Source organism: Parus major, chromosome 10 (assembly GCF_001522545.3).
Source record: "Parus major isolate Abel chromosome 10, Parus_major1.1, whole genome shotgun sequence".
Classification (NCBI taxonomy): domain Eukaryota; kingdom Metazoa; phylum Chordata; class Aves; order Passeriformes; family Paridae; genus Parus; species Parus major.
In genome coordinates, this window is record NC_031779.1 from 9,956,959 (window position 1) to 9,984,434 (window position 27,476).

Below are 27,476 nucleotides of genomic sequence, written 5' to 3' on the forward strand. Positions count from 1 at the left end.
AAGGCAAAGGCAAAGGCAAAGGCAAAGGCAAAGGCAAAGGCAAAGGCAAGGCAAAGGCAGTGAAGCAGTTTATACCATATTTTACCTACTCCTCAGATTAATGGAGAGAATATTTTGTGTAGGGTTCTTGGTGATAACACAGAGGAACAGTGGGTAAGAAAACAAGGCAGCTTTCTAACTTCATGGTTGGTTCCCTCTATCTTTAGCTAATATAAACTGATAATTGAATTAAAATAACTGTGTTGATTCACACATGGGGATATAAAAATTAGAACAAAAGCAATGGGAAACTGGATTGTGTAGAACCAACAATATACTAAAAATGTGTTAATTAAAGTTAATTAAAACATTTAAAGAAATATAATATAATTTGGCTAATCCTATGCTCTAATGATTGTTCCGTACTTATTATTTAGTCCATTACTTTTTCACATTACTATGACTGATAACTTTTCATAATGTAACATCATACTATTCTATCACAACACACTGGAATGTGAGTTCTGGAGCTCTGATTTCTACTTTCAGGGTAACAAGTAACTGCCACTGAAAAGTGAGGCCACTACTCCTATTTAATGCAAAAAAAACAAAGCACAGAAAGGCTGTGGACTCCAGAAAATAGAAAATGTTTACATTATTCTAGTTGGAAGAGTTTTCTCACTGACTTCCTGATATTATGCACATGGACAAAAAGTAAGAGTGTGCATGGATATTGTTATCACCAGATTTAAGATGGTTAATACCTGATTTCCTCTACATCCTGGCATTTGCATTCAAAACTGAAAGGAAGTCCAGATTATCTAACTGGTCAATTGAGCTAAATTTAAAAAGGCAGATTAAAAATCACATAAATAAATACAGAACAAAAGAGAAGTATAGCTGCAGGTCTTAGTCTATTTGATCTGGTAATAGCAACAGGTCCTGTAGCAGGGGAACAATTTTCTGTGCTGATGCTGCTGTTTTCCTCAGTTTTGGTAAAGAATTGTAAAGAGACATAACAACTGAAGAGAACCACTAAATGACATTTACAAATATCTGGTCATGTAAACACAGGTTTCAAAGTGCTGCCTGTGTGTAATGGCAAATACTCTACTGATATCCCTGTAGTCAGGCTTCCAGTCAGGCTTAAATTTTAGCCTGGTAAAAACAGTATGTAATTAGAAGGAAATTAATTACTTTAGAAGGAATGACCAAGCTATTTGAAAAAACAACAATGGTAGGATAATTGACGCACATTTTGATTCATGTACTGAGTAAGATAGGAGAAACATCTGCTACAAAATCCTAATTTATTTATCAGAACTTAAATAGATTATTAGATTGGTTTTGATTTTTAGGGTGGTTTTAATTTTCACTTTCTATTAGTCTATAATTTAGTCTCTGGTCTTACACAGATTTTGAAAGTTCAACTAAATCTAAATTATTTGTCAGCAGCAAACCAGAAGAATTTGAGAGGCCATACATATAAATACATGTCCAGTAGTGTTTTGAAGGCAAGAGTGAGCCAGCTGGTTTCTATCAATTCCCACTCTGTGAGACAGCAAGGGGTTAGTAAGACTTTCTTAGCAGCTTCTTGCATTTTGTTCCTTGGAAGGAATTATGTAGTGCCTGCTCGTGTTCTTCTAGACATTGTAATTGATATATTCAGATATCCAGCTTCAGCTGTTCCTGCACAAAATAGCAGATTTGATCTGGAAATGGAACTAAAATCTCTTCAGTTGGGTAGTGCTTGCCCTACATTTTACATAACTACTGAGAGTGGGAAAAGATGTCTCTCTTCAATAGGGATTGCAATGTTTATGACTGAAATGAGCTTTTAACTATGTGAAACAAAATTTTACTGTGTCTAAAGTTTCAAACCATTTAAAACTCTTTGCTTCTATGCCACAGGCACCTAAGGATACCTTCAAGCTCTAGAATACTGCAGCCACCTTCATTCTCATGCAACCATTTTCTGAATTTTCCTTATTTTAAGTGATTTGGGTTATTACCTACTTCTGGGACCATTTTCACTGTTAGAATGTGTTGTACTATATATATGTAACTGATAACACATGGCAGAATGTCATTATGATCAATCTATGGGTGTTTAGTATTTACTTTTAGTGATTTGTTTAAATGATAATTTTAAGTTATCCTCAAAGAACGCACGAAGGCAGTTCTTAGATTCAGTTTGTCCCCTGAATATTGCTCTGCTCCTCTTGTCAAGCCTGTTTCTGGAATCAGAAAAACTGCCACAGGAACAGCTGGAGACAGGACAATACACAGAACAAAACAGCAAGGCCCTGAGCTCAGGGAGTATTTCATACAAAAAGAGCAGAGTCTATGTTGGATTTATTTTTGTCCCATTTAGCTGAATAAATCCAGTACCTCTTGCCACATTATACTGAAGCTGATTTTGCAACTGCCTGCAGCCAGTTCATACAGGTGATATAGAGGAAATGCACCTGGATTTAATGTTCCTCAATTCAGAGAATGAAATACTTGTACACGGGAAAGGAACGTTAACACGCACTCCTTTGTTCTTAGAACAACAGAAAAAAAAGTCTTCCACAGAAATGACATGACTAATTTTATGTCAACTGTGATCACTAACTCAGGAAAGGGGAAAGGAGCAAACACAGCTCCTTACCAGAGGAAAACAAAACATAGCATAGCAACAAAAATTTTTAAAAAAGACAAAGTAATCTATTTAAAGACTTTTGCCTTATGGAAGAATTTGAAAAACAGGAGGCTGTGGTCTTATGTGGAATTTTCCAAGTTCAGATAATCAAAATAGCTGTAGACACTGAAACTGAATTTGGGAAATTTTGCAGCTATAGTTGGATATATCTTATTTTGCTGTGAAAAGCTAAAAAAAGCCATTTTACATTTACTTTTGGTATTTTGAGGCTACATTCTGGAAGTCTGCAAAGCTAGAAAACATAATTTATTCTAGTAAAATTGGCATGAAATATTTAAATACTAGAAATAGCCTTCATCTGAGCTGTAGGGAAAGCATTTGCTGTACAAGTTCAGCTCTAAACTATTAAATCATTAATTTTATTACTGCTTGGAAACAATTACATTCTGTAAACAGTCATTCCACTCTTTTTTTCCATTTTTCATATCAGTAAATTATTAATGCTGTAATAAGAGAGCACTTTTTCAGACTGAGGATTAAGACTTGGATTTTACATGACACTATTAATTCTAAAAAATAATATTATTCTTCATTATAACCATATGTTTAGCTTCAGGGCAATTTTTATTGGAGGGAAATGTAGTTTCCTGCAAAAATGAGAAATGACTACATGCTGTCTAAGAGGCTGATCAAGAAAATATTTATATAAAGCAGTGGAGATCAGCAAACTACAGGCTTCTAATAAGTTTAATGAGACATTCCCAAGAGAAAGACTGCCTGGGGCAGCATGTTATTCAGTTGTTACTATGTACTGCTATTCACAAGTCACACCTCTAAATTGAAAAGCTCCATAACTTTGCAATCTACTTCAGTGAAAAATGTCACACCCTTCGGTTCTGAAGATCAAATCAAGAGAAATATTGGAAATTGAGTGGTCTGAATAGGTAATGTTCAAAAGAGACATACACAGAAGGCTGCAATTTAGTCAGAACATTCTACACCAATTCTTACTATGTCACAATTTTCAATGAAGAATGAAGCATTTGATTTTAAAAATTATCTCTTATCTCACCAAAATTAACACAGAATTAATACAAAACTGAGGCAAAACAGGTTGTACAATAAGGAAAAATACTTGAAAATTTTAAGGTATTTCTCTTTAGCAATCATTAATTGCAATAGGGTCACTGAAATTCTCACTACAGTAATTAGGGGAGGTAAACTTTACAATCAGTGTTATAAACTGATGAGAACTGCATTATAGTTACTAATTCACTTTGAAAAATGACTAAAAGTCATTATGGATTTTAGTATTTATTATAATAGTAAAAGTATTATGGATTTTAATGTTTTCCACTGCAGGGATGGGTTAAATTTAAAGTAAAAAGGGCAGTGTATTTCCAAACATCAGTCTGGGAATTCAAACCACACTCTTCACACTATAGGATCAGCCATACATGGTTGGAAGGGCAGATTACACATTCGATGATGCATAAGAAACTGTGTAAATACTTCGAACAATGCAGACTTAAGAGTGGAACTTGGCTTACCCCTTCCTTTTCTGTCATAAAGGTAAACACCCACAAGTCCAAGTACAAATGCAAAGAACAGATCTTGTAAGTAAAATAACAGCATTTCTAAACAATCATTTTAGTTCCCTTTTCTATTTTCCCTCACATATTTGGTGCTTATCATGCCTTTTTTATACTGATTTTATGGAGTTATCAAGTGAGCATAGTTTCATAAACCTTGACATGGCTCATCTTCCGTAACTAACTTACCTGTCAGCTGTTGAGTATCACCAGGACAATGGTTTATGATAAAGTTATTGCATCTAGCAATTCATGTATCAATTAGTTTGTATGACTGGAAAACAGCGGAGAAATTTATGGATAAGGTAATGTCAAATAAAGAAAATTTTAAATGAAAATCTAATGGACTATAAAAGATATTTTAATGGACTTCTGTTTAGCACTTAGTTGATTTTATTACAGTATGCCTCCTGGTTTTGTGTCCAATGAATTAGAAAAGGGTAATTAAACATCAGCTACTTATGCTTAATCAAATGTTCTGTACATGGACAAAATCTTGTAAGCAAATTTTGCTTCTCGAGGATGCTGAACAGTGTGCTGCATCGAGTCCTCCAGGAATACCTCTCTATCGTTAATCACGATTCTGCACACAACTACAATTTTTCCTGCTTGGAAATTACACACAGGACAAACCCAGGGATTCTGAGTGCTTTGAGTATTTCTCCATGATATCCAGATGTCTGGCACCTCACTGAAGCAGTAGCTTCAACTGTTCTAAAAATCCTCGACAGGTCCATTATTTCTGTGGAGATCATTTTTACAGCCATATTCATATTTGAAGTGCTTCAGAGAGTCTCCACATGCACAGCAAATACATGCACAGATACAGCAAGAAGCCCCTGAAGAACTTTTTTGGCCTTCTATGCTGTAAACAACAACATATATGTGTTTATAACATAAATCAAAATTCTGAGTATCACAAGGAGAAGACAGAAGAAAGTAATAGTGAATGTATGTACCAATTTTTTTTCTGTCAATTAATTGTTCATTAAAATCATATCCACAGAAAGAAAATTCCTGGGGTGGAGAAATTCCATGCTTTGAAAGGCATTATAAATATACCTGTACATTTATTTCTACTTAAAAAGCTTATGAAGAGGAGTTCTAGGACAAACCATCTAGGAAACTCCATTCTTTTGCTAAGGAAAGTACTCAATACAAATGCAAATTCTACTTTCTATGAATTTTAATTTAATAATAGGGAAAGGTGAAAATTAAGTCATATTACAAAATACCTTAAATCAATACCTTTATTTGCAATATTTTTTGTTCGTTTTTATATTTGAGAGAAAATGAGCGCACAAATTGTTTTACCTAAAAATTAACTTCAAGATGCATCCATTTAAAAATATTAAGACTCAAAATAACTTAAACTGCACAAATACTTTGCAATGTAGACACTGTATTTAAAAAAAAAAATAGAAAAATATTTCCTGAAACAAATGATGTTCAGAACTGTAAATAAAAGTATTCATTTCACTGATAAGACTTTTCTGGAAAAACATTTAAGTGTAATTCCCCAGCTAATGAATGTATTTACTGTGGGGGCTTACCAAATGCACACACGTACCTATAACATTAAGAAAGTTTTCCAAGACTGACCATCATGAATAGTATTTTCTGGCTTTAAGAGGCACAAACATTAACTTATTAAGTGCCAGAACAAAAGAACAAATTACATAATATATCATTAAACAGTGTCTTCTAAGCAAAGGAGACAATTTTCCTTGGCCTTGAATCATTTGCAAAGGTAATTTGAATTCATATGTATGTGCTCCAAATTCAATTAATGAGAAACACAAGTTAGTCAAATTTAGAACTTATATTTTGTTTTGACTCATTTTCTATCCAAGTCTTTACTGCTCCTCTGTCTCTATTTAAGATTTCACATACTTTAAAGACAATTCTGCTGAGGAAAGTGTGTTTCACAAACACATTCCTCACAAGTGCTGAAGTGTCAGTGCCAGCCTCCCTACTCCTAAAAATCAGCAACAGACTGCCTTTTTTCAACTTCACTGCACAGAGAGCCACAAGAAAGAAAGTGCTGTACACATCATATGTGCTCTCACAACACATGTACCTGGCAGAACAGAAAAGTACCGGGATGAAATTGCTGTCAGCTTTCTGAAAAAAGTAACGGATGTCCAAGTGTCTCTTTGAATCAATGTCTACAGAAACTGTGCCTCTGGCAAGCTGAGGAGCAGCGACCAGCAACCTTATGTGATAGACAGAGGGGATACCTGCAACATATGAACTGTCTGGAAACAGAGCCAGCTGATGAGGGACTGAACACAATGTGTGCTTCACAGAATCCTCCTGAACAATCCTGGCACACTGGGGCAGTTCTCTGGCATGTGAAAAGAGATCTCCTTCTGTGGTTCTGCTGCCCTTCCACTTCCAAAAGCCTGCCAGGGTTTATACCTGCCCTGGGATCTTCAGGCACGAGCAGCACTTACTGGTTTCCTTACAGCTCTCAGGAGCCAGAGCTGCAATTGCTCTTTCAGCCTCTTAGCTGATAAATGATTAAAGAGAAATGCCCTGATTTTGCTAAATCACAAGGCTCTTGCTACTTAGTTAGAGAAAAGATACTGTTAACTAAGGATATTATGGGCAAGCACAAAGAAACTGCCTATTCAACTACGCCTACATACTGATGGAAAATAATATAGTCTGCAAACGGATGGTGTAGCAATAAAAGCAGATTTGTTTTAACAAATACAACATCAGTGTGCTGTAAAAGCAAAAAGAAATCTAACAAATAAAAGGAAGATGAAAATTTTGATTTGAAAATATTAATCAAATCAGAAAAAACATTTAATATCAGGTGATATAAAAAAATTATCAAGTAACACTTGCCAGGAACAAATAACTTTAAGTGACAATGCTCCATTTTATATCAATGATATAATTAAATGTCCATTTTTCTACCCAAATTTCCAACCTGAGGTACTGTCCTGTCATTCAGGCTACAGTTATGGAATAAATCTAGACATAAAAGTGTCTGGTTTTGAGCAACTGTCATCCTAGACCAGAATGCCAAGAACCTCACCTCATTTATGACACAAATTTTCTTCAAAACATGATACTTCACCCACTAAAACTGTTGTGTCAATCTAAAAGCTTGTTTTGTTTCTTTTCTACTTTTTTTTTTTTTTTCTCCGCTGGATATCAACTGTGTTTTATATAATTTGCAGCAACTGGTTCCAAAGACTGCTGCCACCATCCATAGGCATCTTTTCTGAAGAGAAACTATAGCTCATCTCTGCTGAGTGTATTTTACATACACCAGAGGAATTTCAGCTCTGCAGGAAACTTCATTCACTCCAGGAATTTTAAGCTACATTTGATACACTGACCATATAACCATATAAAATTGTTTGGAATTTCATGCTGATTTTATAGAAAGTACAGTTGTTTTCAATTTTGGATGCCCATCTCTAGGTTGTTTTGGTTTTTTTCTTTTCCTGGCTTCAATCTGATTTCTTTCCCAGTTACTTAGTGGTATATTCAAATCTTCTCTTAAATCTCTTCAAAACGTCTCTGGGGATGCTTTAGATAAAGCAACTGAAGAATATAGTTTACATTTTAATTTTTAAATCAGGTATACTTGGGACCTTTTTGAACCTTAGCCTTCTGAATTTTTCCTCATAAACATCTTATTAATTTAAGCATGCCTTTAAAGTAATTTTGGTTATTAGAATATGAAAAGAGTATCTCAATTAAACAATCTATGTATAAGAATTTTCTCTTTCCCATCCTAGCTTGGTGACTTTTTTCTTTTCATGAATAGATATTGAAAGGATTAAACCCCTTTACTTCAAAAGGAAGCATGTAAGAATAGACCTGCTCATTTAAGACAAGGAAAGATATTGATGTCTCAGCTGTGAATGAAGTAGAAAAATAAGTACCCCAAACCAAAATAAAGTAACTCCAACAAGTTAGTATGAATGTCACAATCTACTTCAGGAAAAAAGAAAACACTAAAAAAATAATGTAAAAATTGTAACAGTAATAATATTGCTTTGGACAAAACCTTTTGGCATTTCCTTTTTTAAAGTAGTAAGATTTCTCACTACTGTAACTTCAGCCAACATCAGCTTACTCAAGGAAATCTCAATTTCTATTAGCACGAATTCTTTCAGAAAGCAATTTTGAATCTTTCATTTTTTAAAACTCTGTATAAATAGAAAACTCAAACATAGGTTTTTAAAAAAAACTCTCCTTAATTGCCAGCAGAGGCAAAAGAACAAATGGATATAAGCTGTCACTGAAGAAATGCAGATTGCAAATTACTACGAAGTCTCAAGCCATTAAAATAAATCAAACTCTGGAACAGCCTTCGGCAGAAACACTGGGGGCAAAGAAATAACAACTCCAATTTAGTATTGGCAAAGTTTATGAAAAGAGAATTATCTGATGCAATTCCCAGGCTAGCAGAGCAGTGGACTTGATGACCCAGAGATCCCTTCCACTGTTATGTTCTTTGTTGGGCTAAATGCAGATGTTCATCTGTTTTTTAGCCTCACTGTGGTTTTTCTAAAGTGAAATTTAAATGAAAGTTAACATAATTTTTGTAAGTTTCGGTTACAAATTGCCCTTTGTTAGAACTATTGCTAAGCCTGCAGCAGAGTGGAACTTGTCAAAGAATTCTAAAAGCTTTACTTAAAAAAAAGCTGGCCTAGCATTATAGGGGAGTAGAGAAGAATAAATGCTCTGATTTCAATGCCCAGCACTGCATACACCATGAGAAGAAGGAACTGATCTGCTAAAGAAAATAGGAAGAAAACAATATCCATATGTGCTAGGACTGATACATCAGTAATATGAAGGAGAAAAGCAAAACAAAATACAAAAGAAAGGAAAGGACAAGAGGATATAAAAAAGTACAGGGAAGGAGAAATATCACAGATATCTAGTGTCTTTCTTAAAGACTTAACTAATGAAAACCTATTACCATGTGGCTGGGAAAAGTAAATGCCAACTTGAATGGGAAAAAAAGGAAATGTTTGGTTAAAGAGGAAATTCAGGTGATAATCTAACGCATGCCTCTCTCCCACCTCCCTCACTTGTCTCCCCCATGCTAAGCTCTTGTGATTTGCCTCAAGTTGGCTGCCTTTGAAAGACCCCGTTTTGGAGAAGGAGTCACAGTGCAGTTGCTACGGCAGAGTTCTGCCAGTGACTCAATATTGAAAGAAATAGCTCAAACTCAGATGTATAACTCTAAACTATTGCTTAAGATAACATTAATAATATTTAAGCTTGAAAATAACCTGGTGTTCCTTAATAACTTACATAATCCCCCTGCCTTAATTTTTTTTTAATTAAGAATATTTTTTATGCTGCAGGTAACTTGAATGTATCACAGGGACTACAGAAACTACTGCTGATATGTACCGTGAGATGAAAATAAAGCAGCTTATAGAAAACAACACTAAATGTTTTCTGGTTTTGAAGAAATAAGCTTTCAGGCCAGCCTTTAATGATTTTCAAATACACGTATCTTTACAGCTCCGATCAGTCATAAAAGCACACAAAGGTCAAGCAAATACTTTATCTTATTTGAGATACTGTGGTCTGTTTTGTATCACTCTCAAGTTCTAAGGTTTACACTCTTTCAAGGGGATGATACTGCTACACAAGACTTCAAAATAAAGGCTTTACACAAATTCTGTGAACCTTAAAGGCTAACTACGTATTCCAAATGAAACCCTGCTCCTGATAAATTCTAAGCTACACAGATTCTCTGAAAATAGAGAAATTACTTATACTGACATCATAACTTCAGTGTATACTTAAAAATTACCATCACGCAATTTAAAAGAGGCTCTGTGCAGACATGATCACACAGAGGGAATTTTTCAAGTCTAGCCTTTCTTCATGAATACACGTAATTTTTCTTTTTTCCATAAATAATTGCTGCAGATTTTCAACAAACATGGAAATACTACAGAATATTAGTTCAACTAAACCTTCTAAGTTATCTGGAGAACAACCAACCATTTTACAGCCCTTACTGTGTACCTTTGCAGGTATTCTAGAAATCCGAACGGTGGCAGTTGGAATAGTGGCAATCAAAGGAGTGGAAAGTGAATACTTTCTGGCAATGAACAAGTCAGGACGACTCTATGGAAAGGTAAGGATGCAAATTTCTCTTATGTGTACATCTCTACAATCTTAGAGGTATTTTGAGATGTAGCATTTCTACAGTTTTTTATAAAACAGATTCCTAAGTAAAGTGCATTTTGGACTTATCCCATGCACCTCATATTAGACTTTTATGTCCATCTAAAATTCAATTATTAGGTCGTATATATGTCTTCAAAATGGAATAGAAAAAGCTACAATATTCAATACTCAGATTTCAGAAGTCAAATTTATTTATTAAAATAATCATAATAAGCAGGGTCTGTCATGCATATTCTTCTTCCAGCTTCCCTAATCCAAATATTTAAAAAGACACTTGTATTTACCTTATTTTATTATTTACTCTCAACAGAAAGTATGCAACGAGGACTGCAACTTCATCGAACTGATTGAAGAAAACCATTATAATACATATGCTTCTGCAAAATGGACACACAAAGGAAAGGAGATGTTTGTTACACTAAACCACAAAGGGGTTCCAATGAAAGGTAAAAAAACAAAGAAAGAACACAGAGCATCCCACTTTCTTCCTCTGGCAATATCCTAATTACAAATGATCTATAAAGAACTAGTTCCAGCAGGAAGATTAATTTTAAGAAGACTGACAAGATACCAAAAGAGGCTGGAATACTACTGAGAAACTGAACAAGCTGGACTTGCGCATTTATGTTTATTTTTGAGAGACTACATGAAAAAGATTTGAAAATATACACAAAACCAGATTTACTAACTAAAAGTTGTAAAAAATTCTAAAGAGTTGTACAATCATTATCTTAGTCATTGTAACTGGGTAGTTTCTTAAATTAATTTACCCTGAAGAAAAAGTCATTACTTGATTATCTGATAATATTTTATTTAAAAAACTATCTGCTTCTTAAATATGGCTGCTATAATAATAATGAGCAGATGATAATGTTGTGTAAAATATGTCAGACTTTAAGGCTGCTGGAATGAGTTGTCAGATTATCAAGTCAATAGAAATGTGGAGGCTGAGCAGTATTTTAAATACTTCCCCCAAGAAACTGATATCCTATACATAAACTATATGATCAAAAAATATAATCTTGTAAATGTTTATTGTTGTATTCAGATAAGAGAGTTAGTTTGGAAAAATTAAGTTTACTCTAACACAAAATGTTCCTATCTATTAATGAAACAAATACCTAATGCTGCTCTAAAAGATGTTTCAAATAGTGTATGTAAAATAAAAATAGGAATAAATAATGTACTTCATCTCACTTTTCACAAATTAACATTTTATATAACAATGGAGCAAAAATTCAGACATATTAAGGTTTTTTATGCAACATATCCTATCTTTTGTATAATTCCTGTTAGGGCATACAGCTTTCAATATTGTTCTTCCATTCTTATACATGCTTTTTCTGTTGTTACAGCATTAAACTTTATTTTAAGTTGTATTTGAACTTTATTGTTTTAAGTTATTTAAATGTTATTTATAAAAAAGATACTTATTAAGCTGCATCTGTTTCATATGCTTTTAATTCTAAAGGAATAACAAAATGGTCTGGCTGAGATGCATGAATTTTTTTCTGTGACCAGACACAAAGCCTAGTACACAACCCTCCTGCCAACATACATTGGATGGCAGACAAAAATGACAGCCTGCAGCAAATCACACAATGGACATCTCAAAAGAAACAATGCAAAAATTTGAAAAATCTATGCCACATACTCTTGGTAATTGAATTACTGGCATGCTCAAAGTTATGCCAGGTAAAAGAAGGTTACAGTTCCAGCAGGCATTGGAAATATTCCTCAGATGAACCTCCACTCACAGATATAGAAATATGTGCAAGCATGTGGGACTAGTTTGAAACTACAGCTCAAGTCACTGTGACCTGATGAAGAAAAGATATCCTAATTTTCTAGCTATGAAAGTGCTCAACTAAGCCCTACCTGACTTATGCATTATATCATTTAACTCAGTTTTGCTACACTTTTTCTTGGGTTTGTGATAATTGCACTTAAAGATCACCAAAAAACTAGCTTAAGCAGCTGACATGACAGGGATAGAGTCAAGTTAATTAAAAATGGTCTTAAATGCTCTGCATTGAATAAAAAGTGTCTAGAGTTAACCACTTTTTCCTACATGAAAATTCCTCATTTTAAGAGCACTCTTAGAAAATGGCAAGTTTCCTTTGACAAATACTTATTTTTAAAAAAAATCTTGTTTAACAAGATTTGAAAATCAATTATGATTTGAAAATCAATTATGATATTAGCAAGTCAAAAATCAAAGAAGATATAAACAGATCCATGCAAAAAAAATTGTCAGTACAACTCTATCAGTAAACCTTCACTGTGCTTTCACTAGTTTATCACTTGTTCACTGAATACAACAGACTGTGCTACAAAAGAAGCTTTTTTGCTGGTACCTCTCTGCACTACTTCTGTGAATATTTAAACAGGGAAACAGAGTTCACACTTATGATCAACATTAACATACTAGAAGTTTCTGTATCTAAACTAGGTTAGTGGAAGCTTTGAAATAAAAATGAAAATAAAAACTCCATAAGGATTGTTTGTGTTTAAAAGCTTTACTGAAGATTTAATTAATATGTATGTGTGCACGTTAATATATAAATACATATGTAAAAAATCTTACAACCAAATCTTACAAAGGCTCTTTGAATCTAACTTCTGTTTATGTAATTCAAGAATATAAAAATACAGTCAAAAAAATCCTGAATCCAAATTACTGCTAAATGCTTTATATAATGAATCACTATGTTATCACCATTTTGAGGTAAGCCAAGGCTGCTTTATGTTTTACAGCTTTCATAATTGAAATATGTTCTGTGAGTGAATTGTTTCCAGAAAGACACCTGACTGAAAATGCTGCAATTTGTCAGTACCACACTCATAGTCCTTACAACTGAGCAATTTTCAATGTATCTTTATCTTAGAAAATCTATTCTCAAATACTGACTTGGAAAAAAACAGTTTACTGCTAAAACCAGAGAATAATAATCAGAAAATTCACAGTGATGATCTCCAGTAGCAAACTATTAAAAGTCAAGGATAATAAGAATTACATTTTAACACCAATTCAGAAAGATGACAGAAATCCTCACAAAAGCCTCTTACATCAATTGCATCACAATCCAATGCAATCTTAACATCAACATACAATATACCATGTAGGAGGAAAATATATTTATACATAAAGAAACTGATACACTTTTCTGGAAATGGCTCATTACTAACCTGTATAATATTGTAAGTTTAAGAAAACCCAAGCAAAGTGGGTTATAAAAGCCAAGGTCAAGTGTCATTTTCTTGCTCTCCCTTCAGAGGCTTTGGCTCTCCTGGAGCTTTTTTCTTTGTTTCCCACTGACACTACACAGTCTGTCCAGACTGGGGTTCAGAAGGGAAATACAATTCCTGTGGTCAAAGCAGCCATCTACATCAGCCACTCACATCTCACAGAAATGCTCCATTACACAGGACCTGTAATTAGAAAGGTTTTCTTTATTTATTTTTGTATTACTGCTGATAAAGACTCTGGGACACAAATGAGCAAATCTCATCTGAGGAAGCTCAGAGAAGACTGAAGAATCTCCATGCCTAGAGGGTTTTAAGATCTGACTGGACAAAGCCCAGTACAAGCAGTGTGGGCCCTAATTTGAGCAGGAGATTGGACAAGTATGCAGTACTCTTCCTAATTTAATGAGTCTAAGATTTCATAAGAAAGTTACTTTTCTTAAAACAACCCCTCCAAACAACTACACAAAACACATCCTTGTTGGGGGATACTTAAACATACGTCTAGCAACTTGTGAGTTGTTAAAGGTATGCAAAATGGTGTAAATACATTCCATAACACAATAAAAATGACAATTGGACCATATCCATGACCTTTAAAATATATAATATGGTACAAAACAGTCTTACTTTTAGTTCTGTTGCACGTACTTTAAAACATGGCTCTGCATAGCATCTGTAATACTCACATTACTAAATGGTTGATCAATTAACTACTAAAATACACTTGTCTGTGTTTTAAATTACTTTTTGAAGAAAATATGTATATTCTCTTTTAATAAGCTGAAGCAAGATGTAAGTTGATGTTAAATCAATAAAGTAATGAGAACATCAGTATTTCATTGCACTCAGTGACCAGTATCTAAGTAGTCTAAATATTTCATAAGCCTATGAAATCTATCTCCTCACTACTAAGTTTTCCAAGACCACAATGATTTCATAGCACTTAACATACAGAAAAAGGAACTGGTAGGTTACATGAGTTTCCACAAATTAGGAAAAGTCATTGTCAGAGGTGAGATCCATACTTAGAAACATTTTTTTAACTAACATTTAATAACAAATAAAAAAGGAAGTACAATTGTTTATATCACTGGATCAGTTTTATAAGGTAACAGTTATTTAAATCACACATTTACTTAATACAGTGGAGAAGGGGAATTTACTAGCAGAAGCTAAATTCTCTATGCTGATAATTTTGAAGATTAGGACAGTACTAAAAGCAGAAACTAGATGGGGAAAATATTCTAAGAGTGGCACAAGGATTTTAACATTTTTAACATACATATAAATATTGCCCCAGCAAAATTACTAAAAAAGCTTTTTAACATCATACATTAAAATTCATAAAAGAGCAAAATTTAATTTTAAGTATTTGGGGGGAGTGGGATTAATATAGTATTAAAATTACCAAGTGTTAAGTCTTGAGGTCTGTAAATAACTTGACCATACCTGTGTGAGGAAAGCTAGCTTGTAAATCTCAAGCATTCCAGACACTGAAATTCCATAACCACTTACATTCCAGGCCTAAAAAGGGAGATTTTCTCCAATTCTGCCAGGAAGGCTAATACTAGTTTACCAAGATTGGCTGTTTCATTAGGGAAACTCTTATTTAGAGGCCTGGCACTTGAAAAGACCAATCCAATACAGAAGGAAAACCAAAATTACTCACTTCAGATGAAATTACTTTCTCATGAAAAGAATTATTTTACTTCAGTGCTAACCAGAAGAGCAGAGGAATTAGAATGAAATGCATAAATCTGTCACAGAATGGTTAGTGCCACAGAAGTTACATGGCTCAGTTCTCTTTGCACCGCTCCCTTCAGGAATTTATATACATTGCTAAGCTTCCCCCTAAGCCTTCTTGTCCCCAGGCTAAATAGTCCCAGGTCCCCATCCTTCCTCATGGGAGAGATGCACCAGCTTCCATGGGGAAGATGCACCTTTGTGCCACTTCCCTGGGCTCTCCCCTGTGCACGTGTCTCCTGTACTATGAGCCCAGAACTGAACACAGTACTCCAGGTGTGGTGTCACGAGCGCTGAGCAGAGCAGAAGAATCACTATCCTTTTCTTCCAGCTAATCCAGTAATATCTTTATTACCCCTAGAAATGTTTTTTCTAATGTTATATCATGTAATTTTAATCAGAATTCAGAACCAACTGCCTTTACAACTACAGCTGGCTGTCAAAACATAAACACAATTCACTATTACCTTGGACAGCACCAGTTTTGATGGACAAGAATCCAGTCCTCAGCTAGTGAGTGACTGCTGAGTTTTCCGGGTTCATCTACCAGCCTTTGAGACCTTGCTCTGTTTAGAGATTTCTTACATAACTTTCAGCAAGCCACTTTCAATGTTCTATTTGATAAGTAAGACAAACAAGTTTGAGTCTGGTATGCACTGCTAAAACATCAAACATACACAGATTACCTGACTAATGAAATTACCTGACTAATCACACCAGGACAGCAGAGGAGCTGCAGCTCCTGTACCCACATCCACACTGACTTCTGTTGCTACCAGGACAGCCCTGTGGCACAGGCAGATCAGTGCATCTGCTCACCCCAGCAAACAGGGTGAGCCTGTTTATCTTCTTGAGTTATTCTGATGTTACTGCACAGTACAGGAAAATGGGATGAGATTGTAAGAGGAAAGGGAACATTTGAAAGCCATGGACACTCAATTGTTATGTAAGATACATTAACAGTTCAGCTACTGTGCCTATGCACCATATTCCTATTGATTTCACCAAAACCCAGGCACGAAAGTGGATCTGAACAAGTAACTAACCTCTCAGTGGTCATGAATGAGAACAAATGATTATTAAACAAAGTTGTGAGCACCCTGAAAGCCTAAAGCAATAATGTAGATCAATATTGGAAGGGCTAAAATAGAAAGGCTTCTCCCTATTACTTTACTCTCATAGAAAAAAATTTAGTCCTTTTATCTTGGCAAAAACCATCAAGATAACAGTTGCAGAGACTTCAAAATTATTGTCATTCAAACAGGCTCCCTCAGGTCAGAAGTGTTAATCAACAGCTGAGGTGATTTACTGAACCTGCCTCACAAATAATCACTTTCTACTTGTTTTCATATTCTTGTTTCTATATACTAGTGAAGTTCCACGCTCTAAAAGGAAATATGATTATACTGGAATGAAACCACTGGATTTTATAAAAATCAGGCAAATGTCTCCATTGGGTTTAGATTTTTAGGTTTAAAAAAATACCCAAATGTTCCTGTGTTCAAAAACACAGATATATTTCTGTTTCTAAACACTGTACTGCAAACTGAGCAACACACCAAAAAATTATTCTGTAAACAAGAATTTCCTTTCAAGACTGCAACTTGATGACAGTAACACAGACTTTCAATTTTAAAGAAACCACATTAGTGGTACTTGTAAAGAAGCACTAAAGTAAAAAAAGGAAAATTATTCAGGAAAGCTAACAGGCAATACACAATGACAATAAGTTCACTTTATTAAGTCACAGCTGTGCATAGCTAATTTATACAATGATTCTATAAAGCTATATTCATTTGTAGAGACTAAATCCTTCAGCTAGGACTCAAAAAGAACTCTCCTCCTTGCTTAGATAGCCTCACACAGCTCTTTTACATCCACATTACAAGAGAAAGCTTTGTGGAAATTATGGCACATGACAGAACACTTCCCCATCCTCTGGCATGTCTACAGTACCTCATTAATTCAGGATTTCTGAGTACAGCATGTTCCAAACCTCCTCTCCTTAATGTTAACAGACACAAGAGACAGCCCTCCATCTTTTCCTAAGCATTTAACCTAATTGTAGAGAAAACATATTAGAGTGGTATCATTGAAAACAGAAGGGGCTGGAGACTTGGAATGCAAATTTACAAGTTTTCATTCAGATATTTTCCTCTGAATTACTCTGCAACAAAAATAAGGTTTTCCTACCTTGATGAACGGGGAATGATCTTAATTCAGAAAAAGCACATGAGTCCATAAAAATAAAACAAATGAGGGGGAAAAAGGCAAGGATAGGAAAAGTTATGGTTACAGTTGGTGCAGACTGACAAAAATGATTAAGAGAACATCGGTTGCATAAAATTGTGGCCGTAGATGCTTGAAGGAAAACAGTCATTTCAGAAATAGAAAAGAAAGAAGAAACTACCCTGAAAGAACAAAATGCTGGATAACATTCAGAAGGGGAGCAAGTTAGAAGCAACATCAGCAGAAGAAGGTTGAAAAAAAGAAGTTAAAATAGTGGCCATGAGAAAGAACAGAAGATGAGACTGAAAGAATAAAAAACAAGGTCTGATCCATTTGATAGTAAAGACATGGGAGTAAAAGATACTACAGTGCAAGACATACTGAAAATGTGATCCAGGTACCAGATAGAAAAGAGTCATTGTCATTAGTATAAGAAAACTGATAAATCAAACCAAGATGGAGCATTAAAAGCTTCTTAAATACTTTGTAATATTGTTAACAGCTTCATCAAATTATCAATAAATTATCAATATATTGGAAGGATATATATTTAGAGGCGATCAAAATTCACAATTCACAATTCATTGTGAATTGCTTTAACATTTTGAGTTTGTGCAAAATAAACCAAAAATATTAGTAATAATTTATGTTTACAATTCAGATTTTGCAGGGGACCATAAGTTTTATTCCAAAAATCTATGGTCACATGCACTGTGTGTTTACAATATTTACAAGACTGACTGGCGGCTGCAGAACTGGCAGATGCACCAGCTTTTATTTTAGCAGTAGCATCTTTACTAGTATGATTTACTGTGGCAGCCTTAAGGCTTTTGAGATTCCATTTCTTCCACACACATTTCCTTAGTTTTAGACCTAAAATTAAAAAAAATTTAATTTAGAAAAATGTTTATGTGAATTTTGAAAATCACCCTATGAATATCCCCAAATGAAATTAAAATTGCTTTATTTCCTGTCTCCAATGTGGAAATTTTTATGGCCACTGTCAACTTTAGGCATGAGATCCAAGCCTGTTAACTGAAATAATTATATTCATATACTTAAAGTCAACCAGAACAGTTTTTGCTATCTCCCTTCTGCTTCTGCTTGGGTTTGCACATGGGTGAATATCCTTACTTTGTGGTTGTTCCAGTTCTGGTAATTTAATACATTTGCATATGTTTTGTTGAGGTTGCGAATTATTCTCGCAGCAATACTTAATTTACTTTGTTCCGTGGTTTTCAGTCTTCATTCCACTACAATTTTACACAGCTCCCACACTGTAAGTTTCATGCAGGCACAGAATCTGTGCCATAGCAGCATTCTCCTAGAGTTCTGGGATTTTTTTCTGGTCTGACTAAATTTCACTTAAGTCCATCCATTATCTGTTTATAGTGGTTACACATTACAGAGAATGCTATGGGCTTATCCAGCTCTTCCAAGTTAAAGGCCCTTTAGGAGTTTGGAGTATGTAAAACTTTGATGTATATAAACCTTCTCTAAATTAAATTTTTCAGGGCGATCTTTTCTTACATACAATTTTCTCTGTCTGTAACTAAAAAGAAAATCCTGCCCAACAAACAGTGACTGACAAAGGTTTTGAGAAAATATTTCTGTATTTTACATCTACTTCAAAAACATATTTCTATTGCATTTGTCAATCAGTTTCAACATACAAGATAATGAAATCCACATTGTCGTGAAATCTAAATAAGTGAGCACTAAAGATAGAAATCTGCTCTAAATCTAAGTTTTGGAATGGATATCAAATGACATATGCAATCTAAAAATCATAAACTTTTACTGTCAAAACATGCAGATATTTAATGGTAATATAATACTACTTCCTTTAATGGTTATATTATATTACTTCCAATAGAAATTTCTAGGGCAGGTATAGTCTGAATTCCATAAGAATATTTGTAAAAAGTGTGGGGTTTTTTTATAGAGAGATATATTCAAGGCCACCTACAAACAGTTGCTTTAGCAAAAAGCATTTTGAGATGTTTGGTCCAGTTTTGTTTTTCTTAAGGACAAATAATGTGGTTCTGGGTGCCATGGTTTAGTTGAGATGTTAGGGCTGGGTTGGACTCGATGATCTTGGAGGTCTCTTCCAAGTTAGTGATTCTGTGATTAACGCCATGGATAATTAGTTCAGATTCCTTTCCAGGTTACTGTTTTAAACTGTTTTTCTTCATATTTATATACCTACAACCAACACTATGAATTCATCATAATTATTATTACTGAGCAGAAAAAGCCAGCTTTGACACCAGTATGTCTAGTACTGCATTTTCTATGTATGTGTACATGTATGGCATTACACACATAAAGCAACAGATAAAAAAGGCAAGAGAGACTCACTAAAATGCACAGCTGGTAGTCTGGACAAAATATGCCTCAGGGAGAGGAAAAATACTACCAGTACTTGATACCCACTGAAAAACTAAGTCTACCAATCCCTCCTTAAAGTCATCATCAAAATATTTAATAGATTCATGAAATACTTCCCAGAAAGCAACATATACTTCCAAGTATACAACAAATACTTCCAAGAAAGCAACTTGTATGCAATCAGGATACACCTGACAATGTAATGCCATATCTAAAAAGTCTACAAAAGAGATTTAATATTGTAATTTTTTAAAATTAATGTAAAAATATTCAAGTGAACTGTAGCAATTGCAATGAACTCCTGCTTGAGAAAAAAAGCTTTTAAAAATGACATCATTTAATATTATAATTTAATTTTACTATTCACATATTATATTATGTGTAATTCCCAAAAAAATCCCTTTGATGACTGCACATGATAATTTCCAGCTTTCCCTCACCAGTTCTGGTTGTTCTCTCTCTGGTACATAGATGCATGTGCTTCCAAGCTGCCAATCTGGATGCAGGTACATTGGCTTATGTGTCACGTTAATACTTTTATGTGCCAAAATGCAGCAGCTACTCGTGTATCAATGAAAATGCTACTGGTACTCTTACCTGAGAAAAAGCATCTTTAGCATCCCTGGGAACAAGAAGAAAATGTGCCACAAAATCTGCCAGTATGTCAAACAAGTGCTCTTGGATAGGCTTCAAAGCGGGGAAGAATCAGGGCACAGATACCCACATAAATTCAGATATGGTTGTGCGCAGAACAGTGATGCACAACATTGTTAATGCTCACAGTTATCTGGGGTGAAGCACTGCTGATACAAAGGAACAGCACTGACACATATATCTCTAAATTAGTGCCCTCTCCTACTCCAACACATTGTTTTTCTACACATTTCAACAACTTCTAAGCATTTAATTGGTTTTGAGTATATTAAAATAGTTCCTATTCAGAATAGCACTGACAGACATGCATTATCTGAAGCATATGTTAAGTTTATCAGCCAACAACTAAGAGAGAATTGATGTACTGAAGCAAAGCCCATGTACATCACAGCCTCCTGCCACAGGAATATTTTCCTCCTTAATAAAGAGCATAGTGAACACCTGAGGTAACAGAACCCATACACTTTTGATTTATGCTCTTAACTTAAATATTCCAAACTCATAACTTTTATAAATTTTAGCACCATTACACAATAAGCAAAGTAAAATTAACAGTCCATTTAATCTAAAAGTTTATTTTAAGATTCATGATATAAACCTGCTAACTAAACTAATTCTTCATACATTCAACTATAGCTCCTTAAAGTTACATGAAAAGTTAATCTTGGACCTACAGCTGATGCAGTTGAGCTGCATGAGTAAAGCTCTTGCATTTTTGTACTTGTGGAATATGCAGATTATTTGTTTGATAATAGCAGCTCTAAGAACACTTTAAATTGATTTATATGTTAAACTTCTGGAGAAACCACAACCACAAGGAATCCTGAAGCACTGCAATAGATTATTTTGAGAGAAACAGACTTCACCAGACTCTGAGAACAATTTTTTTTATCAAAACAACAAAAAATATATTCAATACACTGAATGCAGGGATTTAAAAACTCCTAAAACCACAAAGCAAATCATAACTAGACAAAGGTAAAAAGTACAAGGATTTTAATTTGCAACTCACAAGCATATAGGAACTTCTTTCAGCTTGCAGAAATACTGAAGGGAAAAATTTGCAAGGGGAATGTTTAGCTTTTACTGAGAGGAACAAAAGCAGCTTCTTTGGGTATCGCAATGTTAGGCTGTCAAAATACAGGGACTGATCTGCATTTGCCAGATACCTTCAACTTACTGATTTTTTTTTTTTCAATTTTCAGTAAACCTAAGGCCAAAAGTCTAAACATCTAAAGTTTAAACCACAAAATGTTTTTGTTTGGTTCAAAATTAGTAAGGTATCCAGTCACACCTCTTGTATTAAATTTATAACAGAATTAAAAATATGTAAGAACAGGAATATTGTAAATAAACACAGTTAAAAAGTAGATTAAGACACTGGATTAACATTCTAGGAGGCAAGAATTGATCCTAAGAAGTGCTATTCGCTTATCTGGGTGTATTTGCACATCTTTAAGCACAAATAAACAAAAAATTTTCAGTCCACCAAAGGAGACATTTCAGAAAGCATCATCAGCATCTGTCAGTGCATTACAAATGTCTCTAAAAGGAATAGCTGTAGATTATAAACTCTTTTCAGATTCCTACCCAGTGCAAGCAGTAAGATCTATGGCCATTCTTTGGGTGTCAAGACATTAGGTTTTATGGAGAAAAAAAAAAAAAGACATTTATTTTGTAGAACTAATGATTACTTCTGATTTACATTGTAAACTTCAACCAGCATGCTTCTCTGAGTGTGTTTTAAACATTTTTCCTCAAAAATATTGCTGTTGCCCACAACAATGTGTTTTGTAGCAAGTGCTATCAATAGTTCAGTGTTCAGACACAGAGTTTCTCAAGGCTGCTCAACCACCTGAATTTTAAATCTACCCTTCACTCTGCATGACTTGTTTTTATCAGCTTGACAGTATTTGGACTTGGACAAATGACAGGAATTAGGTATCCTTCATTTAATAATGTGAAGCAGTCAAAATTCACTCAGAATATTTACAATATTCTCATCAGTTAGTAACTATTTCAACACAGAATGTGAAATACAATCAGTGTAATCCTATTTGATGATAGGTTGATTTGCAAAAAATAATAATTTGTATTAATAATATCAACTTAATATGCAAAAAAGGTCAAAAGCCAGAATTTCAGAGAGGTTGTTTTATGTTGGTGATAATGATCTGGTGAATACTGGGAATCTGCTCCTCTTTGTATATATTTCTGTACTAATATAATGCTACTGATTCTACAGCATAACAGAAGTATTTTTTGATAGCTACTTATGAAATTTTAAAAACATTTTTATAGTGAGAATTCTAATTTGTTCGTAAAACAAATTACTTCTGGTTTAATTTATGCTCTAAGTAGGTATATTTATCTAGTCTGTATTTTATTACATTAAGCATTTACATGTTAAAGATAAATAGTAATGAAAGCTTATACACTTCCAATTCAAGATGAAATTATAAAACTATGTAGAACCTTGACCTTTCACAGAGTCTTGAATTCTGACTCTGCCCCAAACTGACCTTCCCAAGGAGAAAGCTACCCTGAACAAGCAGTTACCAACCTGCTCAGGACCAGGGATCACTGCCTGAAGCAGATCACAAAGGCAGCAGAGACATAAAGCCAAATCAGCCCTGGTTTTTTCAACTGTTATTTAAAATCCTGAATTCACAGGAAAAGGCTGTGACTTCTCCTTTGCCTTTTCTAAAGTATTTAAAGCCATAGCTAATTCCCACTGAATTTGAGTAAAAAACCCCAATATTTTCACTTTTTATGGTGAAGGCAGTCATCATATTTACACAGTATTTAGAATTTCCATTACCCAGTATATCTGAATTTGTGTAATCCTAGAAAAATTTGCTGTCAGAGGTATTTTGACTCCATATCCATATCCATAAGACAGAATGCTGTGTACTTCTTTAAATGCAAGCTAAAGAAACTCACCTCTACATTTCTCCATTTGGCTCCTCAGCAATGTATTTGGGAACCTGAAAAAAATATAAATACTTATTGCATAATTAGTTCTGTTTCACACAATAAAATAAACAGTATTTTCAACTAAGACAATTCACACCATGAACTGTGAATATATTTCAGATAAGGAACAAAGGTCTAAAACTGGTATTTTAGGCGACTACAAGATACTCTTAGAGATGTAAAGCAACAAAAGTAGTTTTTCAAGCTGGGGTTTTTTACCCCCTACAAAACATACAGAGATAGGTGTAATTCCATTTCTGCATCCAAGGGGAAAAAAAATAAATTGATATTTCTTGTCTTATCCATAAAAAAAAAATTTAAAAATTTAATACTGCTTTTCACCTCTCACTTTTCTGAGTCAGATCTTTCTTCTGTAGTAAATTGCTCAGTAACAACGTCTTAAAAAATTAGCCAGGTTTAGCAAGAAATAGGGGCTGGATTGATGATTTTATTGATTAAAAGCTCCAAATAGGCAAAGACCTTATATATATCTGGATCTACACCTAAATGTGACTATAAACACAAAACATAACAAAGTGTACAGGGCCCCTGTATCACTGGAAGGATTGGAAGGCTTAAAAGTTTCCGTTTTAGGGTCACCTTTCCTTTATTAACAGCACGATCCGTAGAGAACATGCTTGCAGAGACATTTGCCTGCAATTTTTTTGGGCCTAAACAAAATGTTCCTAAAACCCAGGCAGGACTGGGACTTTAGTTTATTAGGCTTTTTCAAATTATCAACTTGACACTTCACACTCACAGGCTGAGGGAAAGCTGTAAACACTTATCTGGGCCAATGCCTGCCGGCTGCTCTGTTCAAGGGCAGTAAGATGTTCCTCTAGCTACACTGGGCCACACTGGCATGAGAACACTTTTTGAGCATGTTTCTGTGCTTCAGACATGTGTTTATTCTGTTCTCCAAGTCTGAGAGTTGTCTGATGTTCATACAGACATTTATATATAACACTAAAGGAATAATCTTTTTGTAACTTACCCACCCAAAAGTAAAGCTCATTAAGAGAGACAAAAGTCAGCCATTCCTTCTGCAACCAGTACACTGTAAAACACCTTTGTCTGAAAATTATACAAATGAAAAGTTTAAATTAAGTAATCTGTGAGATTTACTTTGCATAAAGAATCACAAACAAGTATAAATGTATTTTACATCTAAGAATCTCTAATTCTGGCAACACTGCAATGCAGACTGTGCTTTCCTCCTCTCTCATGTACTGCATTCAGAGAGGATTACATCATCTCAAAGAGACAGAAAAACAGAAATAGACCAGGGAGGCCCATTACAGCAGACACAGAGTAATTAAAAAGACTATAACTTTTTAGTTAGAGAAGGAGATAACTCAAGAAAAAAGGGTCATTATGTTTCTAAAGAGACAAATAAAATCATGTGCAATTTAAGTTCTCGGAAAGGCCAGTAATGCCTTCCATCTGTTGAGAAGGAGCCTTGGAAGCACAGGAGGAAACTGTTCCTTGATCTAGCAAAGAATTTAAACTAGAAGCTTAAATATTTGAGCAAATTGTTGGAACCAAAGGTAGTTGTTTGAACTTGATCATCAAATTCATTATTTCACTTTCCTGAAATAATTTAGTAAGCATTAAACACAGAATAATCAATGTGTTTTTAAGCACTCTGGTATTGCTGAAGGACATTGACATGCTCTATTTTAATAGCAGGGCAGCAAGACAAATTATTTCTTAAAAAAATTAAATCACTGGAATGTTATTGACTGCACTGAAACTATAATACACACATGCTGTGATTTCAGAGTAAAATGGTTAAGTAAAGCAAATTAAAAAATTGTTTTGATATTATCCTAAATTAAAGCGTTTCATTTTTATGTCAGGTTCCTCCTCCTAGATATTAACTTTTTTTAAAAATATGGAATTTTATAATGAAATGTTATACATATTTTCAAACATTTTTTGTTTCTTTGTTTCAACGGGGGAAAAAGTTCTAGTTCAAAGCTCAAAAGAGCAAATTTTCTGGTTTCCAAGATTTGAGTGAATCAATACTTGCAAATAATGCAGGCAGGTCAAAAGGAATGTCCTGCTTCTTCCAAAAAGAATGTCAGTCTGACAAATCACTGTTAATCACTGTTAATCACATTATACTGAATTCTTCAACAAACCAGGAAGGCATATATAGTCAAAGATTTCCTTACTAGTGTAAGAAAAGAGAGAAAGAAAAAAAATCAGAAGCAACTATTCTCCCTTTCATCACCTTCAGAACCTTTTGCCTCAGGGTTCAAAACTTTCTCTTATGTTAGTAATGGTATGGCCTGATAAAATCTTTTAAACAAAGCTTGATTCAGTATCACTCAACCAGTTCCAACCACAGAAAATTGCTGTACAGCAGGCACACGTTTTCCTCCATGGTATAGCTTTAAGAAAAATGAAAGCTAACTGCTAACAGCAGAGAGAGGCTGCTCTCTTCAAGGTTTGCTATTTCTACAAAGCTCTTTTGCAGTGCCCAAGGGTCTTGGAAATAAAATCTACACTCAATTCTCAGTATGGAAATATTTGCTAAGCTCCAATACTTGCTCAGCACCTGACTACTACCTGACTACTACATGTTAACTTCTCCAAGCACATGGGTACTTAAAACAATAAGCCAATTGGACTCACCAAATTTTGAGACACTAGTAATTCTTCAAAAATAATAGGAGGCTTTTGTATTTTATGTTGATAGACATCAAGAATTGTTCTCACCCAAATGTCTTTTAAAAACCTCCAAGATAACATATATTAGCAATTATTTAAACTTTAGAAAGTAAAACTGACAGTCAAAGCTCTTAGTATTGCATAAAGTTCACTGCAGGTTTTTCCAATACACAAAATACTACACATGTAGTTAAGAAACATACTAAATATGAAAAAGATACGTAAAGGCACTTAATCACAAAGATAGAACTTCCACTTTCTTCTCATTACCTCCACAATATTATACTATTGTTATTCATGTACTTCTGAAAAGCACACTAAGAAAAAGTGACAAATCTGCCACTATTCTCATGTACTCAGTATTACAAGCTGGAAGCTCTGTGAAGATTGCAGCTAGCCGAAGTTCACCCTAAAGGCTGAATATTGAGTAAATGTTACAGTGGAGCAGCATCCTCAAGCAGGCCAAGGAACCCCACAGAAGAGATCCCAAGTCCCTTTAGAGAGCTGCAAAACAAGCAGAGAGGAATGCAGCGGTACAATTCTTCCAGTCAATAAATATGTTCTAAGGATACTACTGGGTGACGGGAAAAAATACAGGGGAAAAAAAAAAAAAACAACTCTGATCTATCTTTCCTGGAGTTCTCATGAGAGTCAAAGCCTCAGCCTGACACCCCAGCGGTTTCCAGGCGGTGCCGCCTCACGGAGGCGACAGCGCTGGGCACGGCACCCAAGGCAGTAAACACCTGGCGCGGGCCCAGCTGGGAACGGCGGGATTCTCCCCCGCTGCCCAGGTAGCTGGAAGCGGTTTCTGGCCAGGTTTTTGTGACACAAAACTCGGAACAGCCCATGCAGGGCGTGAGGCTCGCAGCCAAACACGGACACCTCGGCCAGAGGCGGCCCTGCGGGAACCGCACTCAGCCCCGGGCAGCTTCCGTTCCCCGCCTCCCCGCCGCTGCCGAGCCCGGCACTTTCGTTCCGGGCCGTGCGAGGGTCGCGCGGGAGCCGCGCCGGGCGGCGGGTGAGGAGCGGCCAGCGCGGGGGGACCGGAGCCGGGCTCGGAGCTCCGCGGCAGGAGAGAGGAGGCACCGCCGGGGGGGCCGCGCTCTGCGCGGGGCGGGCTCGGGCGGCCCGCGGTAGGAAGCGATTTTGCTCCCACA

The 27,476-nt window shown here is 35.1% G+C and overlaps 1 protein-coding gene and 1 long non-coding RNA gene across 4 annotated transcripts in view; one reads left to right on the plus strand and one right to left on the minus strand.

Moving 5' to 3' along the window:
* The window catches only part of FGF7 (fibroblast growth factor 7), a 29,663-nt gene extending 15,182 nt beyond the window's left edge, over nucleotides 1–14,481 (plus strand). For 2 of the 3 annotated variants that reach the window (XM_015638650.2, XM_015638648.3), the window contains exons 3-4: nucleotides 10,245–10,348; nucleotides 10,712–11,010. In XM_015638650.2, coding sequence (XP_015494136.1) covers nucleotides 10,245–10,348; nucleotides 10,712–10,906 — 299 coding nt within the window. In that variant the 3' untranslated portion in view covers nucleotides 10,907–11,010. Of the gene's footprint in view, nucleotides 1–10,244; nucleotides 10,349–10,711 lie in introns of all 3 variants that reach the window. The other variant, XM_015638646.3, reaches the window with a different exon arrangement.
* Nucleotides 10,698–27,085, minus strand: LOC117244953. The gene is made up of 5 exons (XR_004498978.1): nucleotides 26,590–27,085; nucleotides 24,638–24,717; nucleotides 23,611–23,654; nucleotides 13,591–13,833; nucleotides 10,698–10,778 (listed from the first exon to the last, which is right to left on the minus strand). It is a non-coding gene; the product is annotated as an uncharacterized LOC117244953 (long non-coding RNA).
* Between the last annotated feature and the right edge of the window lie 391 nt (nucleotides 27,086–27,476).